The following is an 18,889-nucleotide window of genomic DNA, read 5'->3' as shown; positions in this document are numbered from 1 at the left end:
ATGCGTTCTGCTCTTCATCTTTCTGAGGTTTATTTGGCCCCCTCTACAGCCATTTACGCGACTCCAGTCGTCTGCTACCCATGGTCCCCACACACGTGGAAACAAGCTTTACTCGAGGAGCAGGAAGACACACTGTAAGAACCTATATACTTAAAGCACCTTTTGCCTGATAGACCTTTTTTTTCTTCTGAACTATTTAATTTACAGATGTCAAGACATTTTCGCTCCTGAGTGTCTGCGTACATCTCCCAGAGAAAGCCTTTTTCTGTAGAAGGATCGTGGGCTTAGTAATCTAACAAAATAACTATCATTCCCTAAGGCCCTTAATACCCATCCCAGGTTCGGAGTCCCCAGATAATTCTGGGCATCTTCCATAGCCATTTTAATCCAGTCAAGGACTGTCTCTTGCACTTCCATTATGTCCTTTTAATTACCTTAGCCTGGGACTGCTGTCCTGGCACAGTGGGCTAAGCCGCTGCTGGTGACGCCAGCATCCCATATCAGTACTGGTTGGAGTCCTGGCCACTCGCTTCTATCAGCTCTCTGCTAATGCACCTGGGAAAGCAGCAAATGAAGTTGCAAGTACTTGGGCCCCCACCACCCACGTGGGAGACCTGGATGGAGTTCCAGATTCTTGGCTCGGCCTGGTGCAGACCTTGCCATTGTGGTCATTTGAGGAGGAAGCCCACAGAAGGAAGATCTCTTTCTCTAACCCTCTCTCTCTCTAACTCTGCCTTCCAAATAAATAAGTCTTAAAAAAGAAAAACAAAAAACTTCTACCTTTTTCCTCACTAGCATTGAGATTTTGGAAATGAAGCCAACTTTCTGTATTGAAGTCCCACATTCCAAATTGGCCTGATTATATTATTTTTGGTTTGTTTCTTGGAAACTAGAGGTTAGATTTAAAGCAGGCAAAACATTTTTGACAAAACTACTTTAGTCAGTGATTATTTTAATGATTATGTTGTTTCTTGCATACTGTATCCCGTCACGAGACACCCATATGGGATGCTGGCATCAGAGGCTGCAGCTTTACCCACTGTGCCACAACGCATACCCTGAGATGCTAAGTTTTTATGTCTTCTTTGAGAGTAACTTACCCCTAGGATTTAGACATGATTGTCCAGATCTTTTTTGCAACTTATGCCATGATTTGTTTTCTCATTATTTGTTCAAATAATTTCCTTAGCTCTTATTTTCTTCCTGGGATTCCATTGTCTGTATATTACCTATTTGCCATTGCATGTATATTACCCATTTGCTGTTGTCCCACTACTCTTAGCTGCTGTTGGTTTAGGGTTTCTTCTTCCATATTTTTTCTTTTCTTGTTTGTAGTTCTTTCTTCTGTTGCCCTGGAGTGGGTGTTTGTCACAGTGGTTAAGCTGCTTGGGGATGCCCCCATTCCATATCAGAGTCCCTGAGTTTCAATCCTGGCTGTACTTTTTTTTTTTTTTTTTTTTTAAGATTTATTTTATGTATTTGTAGGATAGAGTTACAGAGAGAGATAGAGACAGCGAGAAAGGTCTTCCATTCTCTGGTTCACTCCCCTAGATGGCCACATGGCCGGAGCTGTGCCAATCTGAAGCCAGGAGCCTCTTCCAGTCTCCCACGTGGGTGCAGGGGCCCAAGGACTTGGGCCATCCTCCACTGCTATCCCAGGCCGTAGCAGAGAGCTGGATCAGAAGTGGAGCAGCCGGGACTGGAACTGGCGCCCATATGGGATGCCAGCGCTTCCAGCCAGGGCTTTAACCTGCTGTGCCACAGCAGTAGCCTGTCCCCACCCCCCCTTCTGATTCCAGCTTCCTGCTAATACAGACCCTGGGAGAAGTGATGAATCCGACACCCATGTAGGATGTCTGAATTTAATTTCTGGCTCCCAGCTTCAGCCTGGCCCAGCCCTGGCTGTTGTGGGCATTTGGGGCATGAACCAGTGGATGGAAGATCTCTATCTCTTGTCTCTCTGCCTTTCAAATTAAAAATAAATAAATAAAAATGTATTATCCCTATTATCCTGTCCTTGAGTTTTCCGATTCTTTGGACAGTAAGTGTTCCTACTGATGTACCTGCCAGGTGCATTCTACATTTCTGTTTCTTTGGTTTTGGTTTTCAGCATTTCCATTTGAGTCTTTCTGGTCTCCATCATTGAAATTGCCTCTCTGATCTTGCACATGGTCTGCCTTTCCCACTTGTGCTCTTCACATTTTGATCAGTTACCTTACAGGTTCCAGTAGCATGTCATCCTGGAGTCTGGCTCTGCTGATCGCTTTGCATCTTCACGCACTGTTTTTCCTTGCCTTTTGTTATGTCTGTTCTCTGTTGAAGCCGGGTATGTTATACAGGCCAGTAACTGAGATAATAGGGATTTGTAATGACTTAGTGAACAGCTGGGCTGTGTGTTAAGTCTGGCGTTGCTGTATTACCTGTGAGATTTGTTGTCCTGCACTGCGGGCACCAGAGACCTCAAACTCCTCTGGTGACTCTGTGTTCACCAAGAACATGACCTTTATTCTGGGTTTGGGGTTTTCCCTTTGTGCTGTTCCCCAAAAAGAGTCTCCTATACCTCTCCCAACTACAATTCACTGTTGTTACTCCAGACTTGTTGGTGGGATGTGAGTCTGGTTTGAAAGCCAGAGAGAGAGAGAACCATCTGTTGGTTCGCTCCTCAGAAGCCTGCAACAGCTAGAGCTGGGCCAGGCCAAAGCCAGGAGCCCAGAACTCCATCGGGTCTCATGTACTGGAGTCACCACCTGCTGCCTCGCAGAGTGTGCATCAGCATGCAGCTGGGCTAGAAGCAGAGGCGGGGGTCAAACCCAGGGACTCAGTGGGTAAAATGGGATGCATCGTACCTACGGAACAGTTTAATCACCATGTAACAATGCCCAGCCCACCCGCCTTCTGTTTTTTTTTTTTTTAAGGTTTACTTATTTGAGAGGTAGAGTTACAGAGAGAGGGAGAGACAGAGAGGAAGGTCTTCTATCCGCTGGCTCACTCCCCAAATGGCCACAGTGACTGAAGCTGGGCCAATCTGAAGCCAGGAGCCAGGAGCTTTCTTCAGGTCTCCCATGTGGGTACAGGAGCTCAAGCAGCTGGGCCATCTTCTACTGCTTTCCCAGGCCATTTGCTGGGAGCTGGATCAGAAGAGGGACAGCCGGGACATGAACCAGTGCCAGCACGCATATGGAATGCCGGCACTGCAGGCGGAGGCTTAGCCTACCATGCCACAGTACTGGTGCCTTCCTTCTAGTTTTGAACTGTACCATGCACATGTGTCTCAAGAATATTATTTCACAAGTTTCTCTGCCTCTCCAAGAATAGAGCTTTTTTCCTCCATCAGGAAGTGTGCACTAGTGTCCTGTGTATTCTTGGGGCTATTCTGCCTGCAGATTAAGATTGGGTCTGGGGGCTGACGCTCTGGTTCAGTGGATTAAGCTGCCATGTGCAGCACCAGCATCCTGTATGGGCACCAGTTCAAGTCCCAGCTGCTCTGCTTCTAATCCAGCTTCCTACTGATGTTCCTGGGAAAGCAGCAGAAGATGGCCCAAGTACTTGGGCCCCTGCCACCCATGTGGGAGACCCAGAAGAAGCTCCTGGCTCCTAGCTTCAGGCTGGCCCAGCCATGGTCGTTGTGGCCAGTTGGGGAGTGAACCAACGGGTGGAAGATCTCTCTCTCTCTGATTCTTGGTCCCTCTCTAACTCTGCCTTTCAAATAAATAAATCTTTTTTTAAAAGTGAGTAAAGATGAATATGCGAAGATCAATATCTTTCCTGAATTCCTAATATTAATGAGAAAAATAAATAGTTAAAAAAAAAAAGACTGGGTCTGAGCAGAACAGTTCCTTACTTCTGGTCTTCCATCAGAGCCTCTTAGGCTATGGGCCTCGATGAACATTCCTGAGAAGGTTCAGCCTTTTCCTCCGTGGAGGACTTGAGGGAAGCCAGTAGCACAAAGAACGCCATCCTCTGTGAGAGCCTGGTGCTGCACTTGCCAAGGCAGAGAGATCAACCCTGTGACTTCCCACTCTTAACACCCACACCCGGTCTCCATTGTCAAAGTCCTCGTTTCATCTTTCTGCCTCCGCCAGGCAAGTGCATTGAGTCTTGTCTCCCTCTAAAAGCACGTGTTTCTCTGCAGAATTAGAGGTGATGAGTTGTTCTGCACCCTCTGTTCTTCAGTGAGTTCACAAAAAGGTCATGACTGTCATTCCAGCTTTTCTTGTTTCCAGATGATAGCCATCTTCTACTTGTATACATTTGAGCTGAAACTGAAAGTCCTTTAATGTGTATACATATCCAGTTACATTAGTTGCCTTTTAATCTACCTTTTAATCTAATTGTCGCCTTTGTCTGCTTTTACCAGGTTCTAAATCTGATTTAAAAAAAAATATTTAGACCGGCGCCATGGTGCAATAGGTTAATCCTCCACCTGCGGTGCCAGCATCCCACATGGGCAACCGGTTCTAGTCCCGGTTGCTCCTCTTCCAATCCAGCTCTCTGCTGTGGCCTGGGAAAGCAGTAGAACATGGCCCAAGTGCTTGGGCCCCTGCACCCACATGGGAGACTGGGAAGAAGCACCTGGCTCCTGCCTTCAGATTGGCACAGCTCTAGCCGTTGTGGTCATTTGGGGAGTGAACCAATGGAAGGAAGACCTTTCTCTCTGTCTCTCCCTCTCACCATCTGTAACTCTACTTCTCAAATAAATAAATAAATTATCTTTAAAAAATATTTATTTTAAAAAGATTTTTTATTTATTTGAAAAGTAGAGTGGGAGAGAGGGAGGTCTACCATCCTCTGGTTCACTCCCCAAATGGCTGCAATGGCCAGGGCTGTGTCAGACCAAAGCCAAGAGCCCAGAACTCCATCCAGGTCTCCCACATGAGGGGCAGGGGCCCAAGGACTCGAACCATCATCTCCTTTCTAATGCACATCATCAGGGAGCCGGGTCAGAAGTGGAGCAGCTAGTTAGTGGAACCCACACTCTGATAAGGGATGCCAGCATCGCAAACAGCAGCTTAACCCTCGGCACCACAACACCGGCCCCCTAAAGCTGACTTTAAAAATCGGATCTTTCATCTGGTACCTATATGGAAGAGGTAAATGTCTATTTGGGGACTTTTCTTTCTCAGTGATTGTATTATCTTTTTACCTCATATGTTTTATTATTATCTGTTTGAGAGGGAGAGCAACAGAGAAGGAGAGGCACAGTGATATCTTCCATCCTCCTGTTCACTCCCCACGTGGCCAGAATAGTCAGGTCTGGGCCTGACTCACATCCTGGTCTCCCACATGGGTGGCAGGGACTCAACTACCTGGGCCATACTCCTCTGCTTTTCCAAGTGCATTAGCAAGAAACCAGATTAGAAGTGGTGCAGCCAGTACTCGAACCAGCATGCCAGTAGGGGATGCTGACATTGTAAGCCACAACTTAATCCACTGTGCCAGAATGCCAGCACCCATATGTTTTGATATCTAGAAATGTACCTTTCCTTCCAAATGAATTAATTTCACCATATCAAGTTTCTAGAAATACACTGGGATTCAGTTGAGGTTGCATTGGATTTGTAGGTGGAGTTAACGGTAGAGTTGGCATCTTTTCAGTATTGAACTTTCCCATCCAGCAGCTTGTGTAAATCTGTTCATTTCCTCATTTACATGAAACAAGAAATAAGTATTTTTATTTTCAATACTCTGGTGGCATATGTTAATGTCTACTAGCCCAAATGTACCAGGAACACACTTCCGGGTGCACAGTTTACTTGGCTTGCCGCATCATGGGGAAGTGTACCCCAGAAGACCGGTGGCAGAGTGTCAGACAAGGCAGAACACTTCTCAAAGGCCTGGGCTTGTTCTGGGTGATTCGAGAGTTAGTCAAGAAGCAAAGGGCAGTTTTATTTATTTAACTTTTTAAAGATTTATATATTTTTATTTGAAAGAGTTACAGAGAGGCAGAGGTAGAGACAGACAGAGAGATCTTCCATCTGCTGGTTCACTCCCTAGATGGCTGCAATGGCCAGTGCTGCACCGATCCGAAGCCAGGAGCATCTTCCAGGTCTCCCATGCGGGTTCAGGGGCCCAAGGACTTGGGCCATCTTCTACTGCTTTTCCAGGCTATAGCAGAGAGCTGGATTGGAAGTGGAGCAACCGGGACTGGAACCGGTGCCTATATGGGATGCTGGCACTGCAAGGCAGCAGCTTTACTGGCTAAACTGTGGTTTTCACAGTACCAGCCCCAGACGGCAGTTTTAGATCACCACTTCTAAACTCAGTTGTGAATATATGTATCGATGGCTGTATTCTATCCTTAGTTAAAAATGATTTAAGGCCGACGCCACGACTCACTAGGCTAATCCTCCGCCTGCAGCACCGGCACACCGGGTTCTAGTCCCGATCGGGGCGCCAGATTCTGTCCTGGTTGCTCCTCTTCCAGGCCAGCTCTCTGCTGTGGCCCAGGAGTGCAGTGGAGGATGGCCCAAGTCCTTGGGCCCTGCACCCTCATGGGAGACCAGGAGAAGCACCTGGCTCCTGGCTTCGGATCGGCACGGTGCGCCGACTGCAGCATGCCGGCTGCAACGGCCGTTGGGGGGTGAACCAACAGAAAAGGAAGACCTTTCTCTTTGTCTCTTCACTGTCCACTCTGCCCGTCAAAAAAAAAAAAAAAGAAAGAAAGAAAGAAAAGTAATTCTGAGGCTTGCATTGTGGAGCAGTGAGCTGAGCTCCTGCTTGTAACATCAGTATCCCACGTTGGAGTGCTAATTCGAGTTCTGGCTGCTCTGCTTCAATCCAGCTCCCGGCTAATGCACCTCAGAAGGCAGTGGAGAATGGCCCAGGGATGTGGGCCCCTGCTACCCACGTGGGAGACCTGGATGGAGTTCTAGGCTTCTGGTTTTGGGCCTGAACCAGTCCTGGGCATTGCGGCCACTTGGGGAGTGTATTAATAGATGCAAGATCTCTCTCTCACTCTCACTCTCACTCTCACTCTTCCTTTCAAGTAAATAAATAAATCTTACAGAAATAAATGCAGTTCTGCCCGTCATAGCAGTGTTCACTGTTACACACTTTATATGTGAACGGTTGAGTCACACAGCGGTCATTCACTTCTGTGCAGCAGTACGAAGGTGGAAGTAGGCTCTCCTCTCCATGCTGGGTTTTTCTGTGTGTCAGCATGGTGGTTGCATTAAAATTCTTTTGTTTTTCCTCTTCGCTAGCAAAACCCTTTGTATGATCCAGAAAGGTGCCGGGTGTTCCAGTGCGATCTGACTGCAGATGACCTTCTGGGCCACGTGCCCCCGGAGTCTGTGGATGCGGTCCTGTTGGTCTTCGTGCTCTCAGCTGTGCACCCCGAGAAGATGCACCTTGTTTTACAAAACCTCTACAAGGTTAGTGACCGGGGGCCTGCTCTTGAGGGCTGCACGTCCCGACCCCTTGCTGACCCTCCCTCTGAGGCCTGTGGAGTGGGAGTCTCCCCAGTCTCACTAGCTGGGCTTTACGGTCAGTGTGTGGAGTGGGGGTTCTCTGGTATGAAGCAAGCACCCCGGATCCAGATTTGTGCAGTGCCAGGGCGGTCTTGCAGCTGCATGCGTGTGTGGAGCCATGCTGTCAGGCGAGAGGACGTATGGGTCAGTGGTCAGCAGTCTTGGTCAGTGCCAGGATTCGGAACCTGGCTTCCTCACCTTCTTCTAGAAAATGGTGAGATAATGGTTCGTAGAGCAGAGGACTTGGGGGAAGTCAGAGATAAGTCAGAAGTGCGTAGCCCGATGCTTAGAACATGGTAAGTGATCTCTAAAAGTCGGCCATTACTGTTATTGCCGTCGTTATTGTTGCTAGAATGGGGAGAGCCCGAGGTTCAGTGGCCACCAGGAGGCTGCTGTAACACTCAGGAAGTAAAGCTTCACTCACTGTCATGTGACTCAAGACTTAACCACCTTACCTTTTTTTAAAAAAAATTTTTTATTTATGTATTTGAGAGGTAGCATTACAGATAGAGAGAAAGGTCTTCCATCCCCTGGTTCACTCTCCAGTTGGCCGCAATGGCTGGAGCCGGCCTGATCTGAAGCCAGGTGCCAGGAGCTTCTTCTGGGTCTCCCACATGGGTGCGGGGCCCAAGGACCTGGGCCATCCTCCACTGCTTTCCCAGGCCACAGCAGAGAGCTGGACTGGAAGGGGAGCAGGAGGGACGTGAATTGGCACCAATATGGAATGCCGGTCCCACAAGCGGAGGCCTAGCCTACTAGGCCACAGCACCGGCCCCCTACCATCTTTCAGCCTCAGTTTCCTTCTCTATAAAATGGGAGTGTGTCAGAGTCGTGAGATGCCAGTGAAACGGTTGTATAAACAATTGTTTATGGTGTTAACTTTAAAACTCAAGAAATCATTTAAAAATGATACATTTTAACCTTAAACATTTTATTATACTCTAAAATATGTAGTCATTTCTCATCACTCTTTTGATGTGGGACCAAGGCCTTCCCATTTATTTACTTACTTACTTATTTACTTATTTGAAAGGCAGAGTGACAACAAGAGCTAATCCTCCGCCTAGCGGCGCCAGCACACCGGGTTCTAGTCCCGGTCGGGGCGCCAAATTCTTTTTTTTTTTTTTTTTGACAGGCAGAGTGGACAGTGAGAGAGAGAGACAGAGAGAAAGGTCTTCCTTTTTGCCGCTGGTTCACCCTCCAATGGCCGCTGCGGCCGGCGCATCGCGCTGATCCGAAGCCAGGAGCCAGGTGCTTGTCCTGGTCTCCCATGCGGGTGCAGGGCCCAAGGACTTGGGCCATCCTCCACTGCCTTCCCGGGCCATAGCAGAGAGCTGGCCTGGAAGAGGGGCAACCGGGATAGAATCCGGCGCCCCAACCGGGACTAGTACCCGGTGTGCCGGCGCCGCAAGGCGGAGGATTAGCCTGTTAAGCCATGGCGCAGGGCGCCAAATTCTGTCCCAGTTGCCCCTCTTCCAGGCCAGCTCTCTGCTATGGCCCGGGACTGCAGTGGAGGATGGCCCAAGTTCTTGGGCCCTGCACCCCATGGGAGACCAGGACAAGCACCTGGCTCCTGCCTTCGGATCAGCGCGGTGCGCTGGCCGCGGTGGCCATTGGAGGGTGAACCAACAGCAAAAGGAAGACCCTTTCTCTCTCTCTCTCTCTTACTGTCCACTCTGCCTGTCAAAAAAAAAAAAAAAAAAAGAGAGATCTTCCATCTGCTGGTTCACTGCCCAAATACCTGCAACAGGTGGGGCTGGCCTAGGCCAAAGCCAGGATCCCAGAACTTCATCTGAGTTTCCAAGTGCTTGGGCTATCATCTGCTGCCTTCCCAGGCACATTAGCAGGGAGCTGAATTGGAAGCCGAGCAGCCAGGGGTGGAACGAGCACACTATTGGTTATGGGTGTCCCAAGTGGTGGTTTAACCTGCTGTGCCACAATGCCCACCCCTCAAGGCCTTTTCTTTGAGTAGGGGGTCATTGATTGGGTTTCTTATATAAACCCCATATATAATGGAGTTTTTGCTTTCTTTAAATGTGGAGCAAGAACTTAGAAACAATTGAAAAGCAATGTGTGGGCAAATTATTTTATATTTTTACCCAGACTTTCACAGTTGATTTTTTTTCATACCTAATTAAAAGCAGTTCATTTAGCCCTTTATCAAGTTTTTCCAAAATGTTTAACTTACTTCTTACAAAAAATTTAAATGCTCCCTATTTATATTCATATATCATTATTATATACTCTTTTCTTTAAAAAAAGATTTATTTATTTGAAACATAGAGTTCCAGAGAGAGAGTCAGAATGAGAGACAGAGACAGAGAGGTCTTCCATTCACTGGTTCATTCCCCAAATGGCCACAATGGCCAGAGCTGGGCTTATGCGAAGTGAGTAGCTAGGAACCTCATCCGGGTCTCCCACATGGGTGCAAGGACCCAAGCACTTACTTGAGCCATCTTCAGCTGCTTTCCCAGGTGGAAGTAGAGCAGCCAGGACTCGAACAGCCTTCCATATGGGATGCCAGCGTTGCAGGCAGTTCCTTTACCCACTATGCCACAGTGCTGGCCCCAAACTCTACTAATTAAAGTGTGTAATTCTGGAAGCAAAGGCGAGTGTCTGATGTAAGCATACAGCTCCCCCGGGAGCACCAGCCTCAGCCAGCAGGGAATTATAGGCTCTGGTCAGGCTGCTGTATAGAGGTGTTGAGTGAGAAAGCTGTGTGTTTAGAGCTGCACATAAAAATTAGCCCTAGTTTTAATTGCCTTAAAATAGTAAATTAGAAATTTCAAGGTCTTGGAAACCTGTCAGGGAATTATTCTAATTTTAAACCGTTTTTGTTTTCTTTTTGACAGATAGAGTTAGACAGTGAGAGAGAGAGACAGAGAGAAAGGTCTTCCTTCCCTTGGTTCACCCCCCAAATGGCCACTACGATCGGCGCTGCGCCGATCCGAAGCCAGGAGCCAGTGCTTCCTCTCGTCTCTCATGCGGGTGCAGGCGCCCAAGCACTTGGACCATCCTCCACTGCCTTCCTGTGCCACAGCAGAGAGCTGGACTGGAAAAGGAGCAGCCAGGACTAGAACCGGCGCCCACATGGGATGCCAGTGCCGCATGTGGAGGATTAGCCAAGTGAGCCACGGTGCCGGCCCCAAGTCTGCCTTTCAAGTAAATAAAATTTAAAAATAAAAAAAAAGGAAGAAGGGCTTCAGGAAAAGATGGTGGTATCTCCTGATTTAGAGGTCCAGGTGAGAGTGAAGGATTATTAAAGGTAAAGAACTAGAGAGAGCTGGAAAGGAGGAGGTGGTCAAAGAGAATAACTCGTCTGACACTGGAGTGTGGAGGCGTTATACTTCCTAGTGTTTGACAGGGCGTTAGGATGTTACTAGGAGAGTAAGTGATTTAGTGTTTGTTTATTTGAAAGAGCATCAGAGAAATCTTACATCCTGTGTTTCACTCCCCAAATGGCCACAACAGCCAGGTCTGGGCCAGGGACTCCATTCTGGTCTCCTGCGTGGATAGGAAGGTCCCAGAAACTTGGGCCATTCTCCACTGCCTTCCCAGGCGCATTAACAGGAAGCTGGATCAGAAGCAGAACAGCACTGGCACCCTGATAAGGGATGCTGGTGTTTCAGTGGCAGTTTATAGCCACTGCATCACAATGCTGGCTCAAATAAGTGGTTTAGATCGATCTTTAGAAGAGAGAAGCTCTAACAGAGGCCGGGATACCTGGAAGAATAATCTGCATGTGTACTGAAATTGACCAGAATTAAGGCCAGAATAGCACTGAGGATCTGATGGTTAGCCAGGAGATAAATTTGTCACGAAATAGAGGAAAACAACCCTGGACTGAGAGATGACACTGATAGTACAAGGTAGTGGGCGTTACAATCTGAGGACATGAGACCTGACTAGGGAGTTGAGGAGGAGGAGAGAGAACGCACAGAAAGTAGAAAGGAGGAGCTGGAGGACTCCAGAGGATACCAGCTCTGCCTCTAGGCCCAGGGGTACAAGCGCCATGAGAGAAAACACCTGAGGGCTTGCGGGAAGAGCAGTACCCCCAAGGGACCATCGGGTTTCTGTAAGCACAAGGATGGGAAGGGAACTTTGGGAAGAGGTAGAGGATACCAGTGAATACACTGATGAAGGGTTACAGGTACTAGGGAGGAGTAGAAGATGGGGCGGTTTATTCTATACCAGATACGAAGACTTCTCACAGCTGCAATGATTAAGACCACTGTATTGATAGAAGAACAGATAGAGTGACAGATGGAGTGCAATACATAGCTACATAGCACAGATAGGGAAACTGGCTATATGATAGAGGTGCCATTGAATATCATTGGAAAAGGAAAGATTGTGCAATGCATGATGACATTGGTGCCCGCATGGGAAAGGCCAAAGTTGTGTTCCTATTTCACAGTCTACAAAAATCATTCTCAAGTGGATCAGAGACTCACCTGGAAAAGATGAAAATTTAGAAGTTGCAAAAGAAAAAACAGGAGAAAATATGACTTCACAGTGGGGAAATGTTCCTCTAAGGAGACCCAAAATAAGCATAAGAGTGATTTTAATGAAATTAGGGCTTTCTGTTCTTCAAAATACAATATAAGAAACTGAGGGATAAGTTAGGAAGTAATTTACAACCCATACACCTGGCAAAAGATTGTCTCTACAATACTTTCATAAGGAATTTCTGTCTGTCAGTAAGAAAAATAAATGAATAGAAAACTAGACAACCGTGAAGTCATTTTACAGAGTGGAACACAGAGGTCAGTCTGACGTGACTTGGTGGTGTTCCTTGTTGTTCGTGCATTCCACGAAGAAACGTGTCACCTGCACCAAGAGACACACAGGAGCCTGCTCATGGCGGCAGTGTTCATCAGGACAAGAAGCGGAAAATAACTCAAAATCCATCAGTAGAAGAGACATAAATCGTGAGCAGCAGTGAAAGAATGACCTTACCTGTGTGCAGTAGCTTGGGTTAGTTTTTAAAAAGCCTACCACTTTGAGCAGTCTTCCCCCATCTCCCTCCCAGAAAAAGAAAGAAAAGCTGTGGACTGGTAACACACATCTAGGCTGGTGGGGCTTTCAGACAGGGGTTCTTACCATTTGGTACCATGAACACTCTTGGTAGTCTGGTGAAATCCATGGACCCTTCAGAATGTTCACTGCCTAAAATAAAATAGATGGCAGGGCGGGAGTTGTGGTGCGGTATGTTAAAAATGTTGCCTGGGACACCTGCATTCCAGGCCTGAAAGAGTGCCTGGGACTGAGTCCTGTCACAGCTTCCACTCCGGCTGCTCACTAACGCGCACCATGGGAGACAGCAGATGCTGGCTTAAGTACTTGGGCGCTGCTGCTCACTCAGGAGACTCAAATGGAGTTGCTGGCTTTGGCTTCCGCCTGGCCTGTGCCCAGCTACTGCGGGCAGCTGGGGACTGACCCAGTGGATGGAAGCACTCTGCTGCTCTGCTTTTCAAAGAAATTTTTTTAAATAATTAAAAATAAAAAAGGTTACCAAGGAAAACCATATTGAAATATGGTTTCAGTCATATATATTATAAAACAAATTTTAATGTGATAAATGTGCTTTTTTATTCACACATCAGCAGGATTCTTAGGTCTAATAAATGCAGTTTTGAAGAAGTAGTAAGTGTCAATTGAGGGACCTGCAAGAACTAATACCATCGTATAAGAAGACTTGTGATTTCTGTTAGTGTCAGATTTTTGTTTGCCTCCACTTGTAGTTGAGGAAGTACTGTTTCCTTTAGAAGTCGTGAAAATGGAGCTGTGATTTTGCTCTCTACCTACATTGTACCACTCCCACCGCCACTCTAATCTTGGGCGCCCTAGGTCTGTGGCCTCCAGGCTGGGAATTCCTGTGCCAGGGGCGGGCAGGGGCATGGTGCAGGGGAGGAGCATACAGGTTGACGCAAGAGCGGTGGTGATGTTCTGGCTGTTAACCTGGGCAGCAGGTTTGACTTGTAATTCACAGCTCACCTGTGTTATCTGTATTTTTGTACTTTCCTGAGGTTTACAATATACACAGGGTGGGTACCCCCGTCGTAAGACAAGTTCTCACAAGTATGTACACTGTGAAATGCACCTAGATGTGCCTGCCTCTCACATCTCTGCAGGCTTCCCAGGGCTGCCCTCCACCCAGACACCCAGGCAACCACTCTTCTCACCTGTGCCCTCCTAGATGAGTTCCAGAACTTCGCAGGAAAAGGGAAATATACAGTACACTATGTTGATTTTTTTTTTTTTTTTTTTTTTTTGGCAGGCAGAGTGGATAGAGAGAGAGACAGAGAGAAAGGTCTTCCTTTTTGCCGTTGGTTCACCCTCCAATGGCCTCTGCGGCCGGCGCATCTCGCTGATCCGAAGCCAGGAGCCAGGTGCTTCTCCTGGTCTCCCATGTGGGTGCAGGCCCCAAGGACTTGGGCCATCCTCCACTGCCTTCCCGGGCCATAGCAGAGAGCTGGCCTGGAAGAGGGGCAACTGGGATAGAATCCGGCGCCCCAACCGGGACTAGAACCTGGTGTGCCAGCGCCGCAAGGCGGAGGATTAGCCTGTTAAGCCACGGTGCCGGCCTCTATGTTGATATTTTTAGGAGACATTGAATGTTATGCTAAACAGAGAACAATTGACTTGAGCTGTCCCAGGCCACCTTTCTGGTCACAAGTTTCATCTTGGCACTCCTGCATTCACTCCCCAGCAGAAGTCAGTCCTGCTGATCTGGAGTGAGTTCACAGTGGTGGACTTGTTTACCTTCTCTCTCCCTTGGTGGTGACCGGTCCAGTGACTTATAATCCTGTCCTTCATCCGGAAATTGCCAGAGGGAGGGGCTGTCTCTCACCGCAGACACTGTGAAGCCCATTAGGAGCAAGCATAGTAGTGAGCCGCCCCGAGATAGATCTGACCGTTCCAGAATGTTCTCACAGAGATATGTTCTGAATCGCAGAATTTTAAACTGTAAGACAACCTTAAAGTTGACTTCTGTCATTTTTGGAGTTAAATGGGAAAGTAAAAATAAACTAAGCGTCTCACCTCAAGACCTGATTTTTGGTCTTCCTCTGTGCCACCCACTTGCCGTGAGCCCTCAGGTGAGGAAGTCAGCTTCACTCTGAGCCTCCCCTGCCGTCGTAAGTGGGCTCAACAGACCTGAGCTACCCGTTTCTCAGAGTTGCTGTGAGAACGAAAGAACATGACCTTGAGAAATGCCTGCCTAGCTGTGCAGGTGCGTGTTCAGAGGAGGCGTTGGTGTCGTCTGTTATCTTCCAGGTGAGAAAGCAGTCAGGGGGATGAAAGTGCTTGCTCAAGGCCCTTCACGTGGTAATGAAGAGCGGGGACTGAATCAAGCGTTCGGATTCCTGAGGGAGTGGTCTTCCCACTGTCCCATGGGTGACACCTTTGCCTCCTTCTGAAACAGAGAGTAAGTTGAAATGTTTCAGAAGTTCCCCGTAGTGATCCTCATTTCCAGCTTCACATTCTGGCCCAGGGAAGAGAGTTTTGTATCTAAGAGGCTCTATACTGACAACAGTAAGGCATGCTGGGAGTGGGCATCCCCCACTGGCGTGCCTGAACCTGATTCCTGGCTCCGGACTCCAGCTTCCTGCTAGTGCATACCATGGAAGCCAGCAATGACAGCTCCACCCACGTGAGAGACCTGGCTTGAGTTCCCAGTTTGGGGAGAAAACCAGCAGATGGAATCTCTCTCTTTCTCTGCCTCTCAAATAAATGAATTAACATAAATAATATACATGCTTGTATTGATAAGAATTTACTAAAAGAGAAAGTCTGCCAGCACCCTGGAAAATATGTGGTCAGTCCTTCCTGTTCTACTCAGAAGAGGAGATATGTCAAACTATATTTGGAAAAGTTGACAGGCACATCCAACACTTCCAAAGGAGATAAAAATGTGTTACCCCAGGTGACCTATGTTCTAGTTCAGATAAATGTCTTCGAAGTCATTTTGTTGTGCTGGGTCAGCATGATAAGATCTGATAACCTCAGTGCCCCCTTTGAGATTCCCTCTCCCTTGGTAGTGTCACACGTTGGAAAGAATTTCCCTGTAAAGAGCAAGTGTCGCTGTAGGTAACAGGGTGTTCTGAGAGGCATACGGCTGTTTCCTGTGTAGCAGATGACGCCCACACGCTGCTGGCCTGGCCTTCTCAGTTTGGATCAGCTACTCTGACACCTTATCTCCGAAAGGCTTTCCCGTGGGACTCACCACCAACCCCTGACACTGACCCCCTTGCCTGGCTCAGGAGTCCCTCTTTGTAGCAAGAAGCCCAAGGCTCTGGGGGAAGGCTACTGAGACCCACCCTCCCCTCTGAGCCTGTCTTCTCTTGTCTGGAGTATGAACAGAGTGACGTCTAGCTGCATCGCCCCCGCCCCTGGGCTAACAAGTCTGGATGCCACACTGAGACCTTTTGACCTCCATGTGCTAGTGACCATGTGATCATCGGGTAGCACACTTAACCTTTTTAAGTGTTGAATTCCTTATCTCAGGTGCAGATATTCACACACTCTCATCTCAGAATTGGGTGAAAATCCCAGGAGCCCAGTGCCAGGCACAGATCTGTTACTAACCTGGGGTGAGAGCTGCACTATATTGTATGACAGTGTGACTGCGGCTGAGATTTAGAAAAAGGAAAACCAGCCTGAACCTGTAAAAACCTAAAATGAGTGCATATTTTAAAGGCGCGGTTAGGTACAGTTTGAGGACAGCGTGATGGCTGGTGCAGCGTTGGGAGCATGTGCTTCCCTGAGAGTAGCAGGCTCGTGTGGTCTTCAGCATTCTAACTGTGACCCTGCACCCTGCAGTGTTCTTGCGGGTACTCAGGTCCTGTCTCCAGGGTTAGGGGCCCTGCCAGGTCCCACCGTCCTTTGGCCTAGCAGGCCCTCTCTCCTCCATTGTGTGGGTGGCTCATAATCTCACAAGTTTATTGTCATTCCTAGCTGAGGCAGATTTTGTTCTACTTGACTGTTCCCCAGAGTCACGTGCTGTCTGCTTTTGTCCCCAGGTATTAAAGCCAGGCAAAAGTGTCTTGTTTCGTGACTATGGGCTGTACGATCACGCCATGCTTAGGTTTAAAGCTGGGAGCAAACTTGGAGAAAACTTTTATGTCCGACAAGATGGAACCAGATCGTACTTTTTTACTAAAGGTAGGATGGCCGAAATGTAGCCTTAAATGTCTGATCTTTGTTTCTGTGGATTCGGTTGTGTTCTCACTGCTGCCCAGGTTTGGGGGGGCGTGCATTTGTGCTCAGCACACACACACACAAGACCCTGGCACAAGGGCTCTGACACAGGCTGCTTACCCGGCACCTGGGATGACACAGCCCTTGCCCATGGGGCATTCCTCAGCCTTCCCTGGGGATGAGGCCCAGTTAGTGAGCCTTGGTTCGTGGACACATCACAGTGCCATGTGGATGCCCCGCAGGAACCCTGTCAGAAAGAAAGCCCTGAGACAGTGTGGGAATGCTGCCCTCCTAGCCGTAAGGGTGTCCGCATCCCACCTCGGAGTGCCTGGGTTCAGTTCCCGCCTCCAGCTCCTGACTCGGGCTTTCTGATCGTAGAGGCTCTGGGAGGCCGTGGTGATGGCTCGAGTAATTGGGCTCCTGCCACTCACTCTGGAAACCTGGATTGAGTTCCTGATGACTGGCTTTAGCCTCACCCTGGCTGTTCTGGCTTGTAGGAAGTGAACTAGTAGTTGGCGGCCCCTCTGTGTTTGTCTCTGGGACAGGACAAAAATCAGTGTAATGCCTTGAGATTGCTCCATCCCGAAGGCAAGGGACCTTTTTGAATAAGTGAATGGGCCTGTTTTTAAATATACAAATTTGCTGTAAAGGGATCTTTAAAAAGTAATTTTTCAAAATTTATGTATTAGAAAGGCAGAGCAACACAGAGAGATCGCTTCCATCTGTTAGTTCACTTCCCAAATGCCTACAGCAACCAGGGCTGGGCCAGACCAAAGTCCTCGTGGGTGGCAGGGACCCAAGTACTTGAGCCACCATCTGGCACCTCCCGGGTGCATGTTAGCAGGAAGCTGGATCCGAAGCTGAGCTGGGCCTCAATCCAAGGGATGCAGGTGCCCCAGCATCTGCCCCCAAAAGTTGTCTTGGATAGGAAGAATCCAGACATTAGCTCAGCCTTTTGGGTGTTCTGAACATTGGTTTTTAGTTTGTCTGTTAGTAACCTGGACCATAAGAAAATTACCTCTGTTACTAAAAAGAAAGTGAAAATGAGTGATTACCATCAAAGCTGAAAAACGAAACTGTGGGGTGAAAACTGAAAAGGCACTGTGGTGTCTGTGATTCATAACTAACGGAGGGGGTGGGTGGTATCTGGCGTGCTCTGGGGCACGTAGTCTGGAGTAGCGCTCCTAGGGTCCTCGTTGCAGCACGCAACCGTCCATTCTGCTTGTGTGATTTGCCGTGCGGTGATGTGTTGTCTGGGTTAAGTTTTCCCATGGGTGGCCAGCGTGAGCTAGTATTTCCCTGACTCCCAGGTTTGCTCCCTGTGTGTTGGGATGGGCGAGGTGCTCGGGGTGCACAGTTTAAGCACATTCAGACCTTGGTCGAGGATAGCCGGTATGGGATTCTCTGTTGGCTTGGGTATCTGGGAACTCGTGATAGGCAGGGTAGGCACAGTCCATTGCTCCTTCAACTCTTCTGGTTAAATTGTTTAATTGGTGGGTTCTATGTGGAGCCTGTTAGTTTCCAAAATAAAATCTTCTAAGTGGGAGCATTGAAGTTTTCATTACCAAAAAATAAAGACAAGAAAATCCCATCCCTCTGCTCCTCCTTAGCACTGCAGAGCCGGGGCCAGGGCGATGTTACCAGGCCTCTGACCTCCTGGTCCTTCTTGTCATGCAGAATTCCTAGCTCGGCTCTTCGCAGACACAGGTTATGAAGAAGTGGTGAACGAGTACGTGCTTCGAGAGACAGTGAATAAAAAAGAAGGCCTGTGTGTGCCAAGGGTCTTCCTCCAGAGCAAATTCCAGAAGTCTCCGAAGAACCCAAATCATGCCACCCTGGGCCTGGGACACCAGGTTGGCAGTTGTGCCTCCCCCCTTGACAAGGAGAGTTTAAGATAACTCACTGGGGGCCAGCGCCGTGGCGCTATGGGTTAAAGCCACTGCCTGCAGTGCTGGCATCCCGTGTGGGTGCCGGTTCAAGTCTCAGCTGTTCCACTTCCAATCCAGCTCTCTGCTATGGCCTGGGAAAGCAGTAGAAGAAGGCCCAAGTGCTTGGGCCTCTGCACCCATGTGGGAGACCCAGAAGAGGTTCCTGGCTCCTGGTTTTGGGTTGTTGTGGCCAACAGGGAAGTGAACCAGCGGATGGAAGATCTCTCTCTCTCTCTCTGCCTCTGCCTCTATGTAACACTTTCAAATAAATAAATCTTTTTTTAAAAAAGA

General features: G+C 48.3%; 1 protein-coding gene across 5 annotated transcripts in view; it reads left to right on the top strand.

Annotated features, from left to right (window-relative positions):
• The window catches only part of METTL6 (methyltransferase 6, tRNA N3-cytidine), a 21,832-nt gene extending 2,943 nt beyond the window's left edge, over nucleotides 1-18,889 (top strand). For 3 of the 5 annotated variants that reach the window (XM_062214884.1, XM_062214890.1, XM_062214897.1), the window contains 3 exons: nucleotides 7,203-7,373; nucleotides 16,493-16,634; nucleotides 18,348-18,889. In XM_062214884.1, the coding sequence (XP_062070868.1) occupies nucleotides 7,203-7,373; nucleotides 16,493-16,634; nucleotides 18,348-18,568 (534 nt within the window). In that variant the 3' untranslated portion in view covers nucleotides 18,569-18,889. Of the gene's footprint in view, nucleotides 1-7,202; nucleotides 7,374-14,747; nucleotides 14,904-16,492; nucleotides 16,635-18,347 lie in introns of those variants that run through there. The other 2 variants (XM_062214904.1, XM_062214913.1) reach the window with 2 other exon arrangements.

Source organism: Lepus europaeus, chromosome 2 (genome assembly GCF_033115175.1).
Source record: "Lepus europaeus isolate LE1 chromosome 2, mLepTim1.pri, whole genome shotgun sequence".
Lineage (NCBI taxonomy): Eukaryota > Metazoa > Chordata > Mammalia > Lagomorpha > Leporidae > Lepus > Lepus europaeus.
Note: the sequence above shows the minus strand (reverse complement) of the source record. Positions and strands in the feature narration are given on the sequence as shown.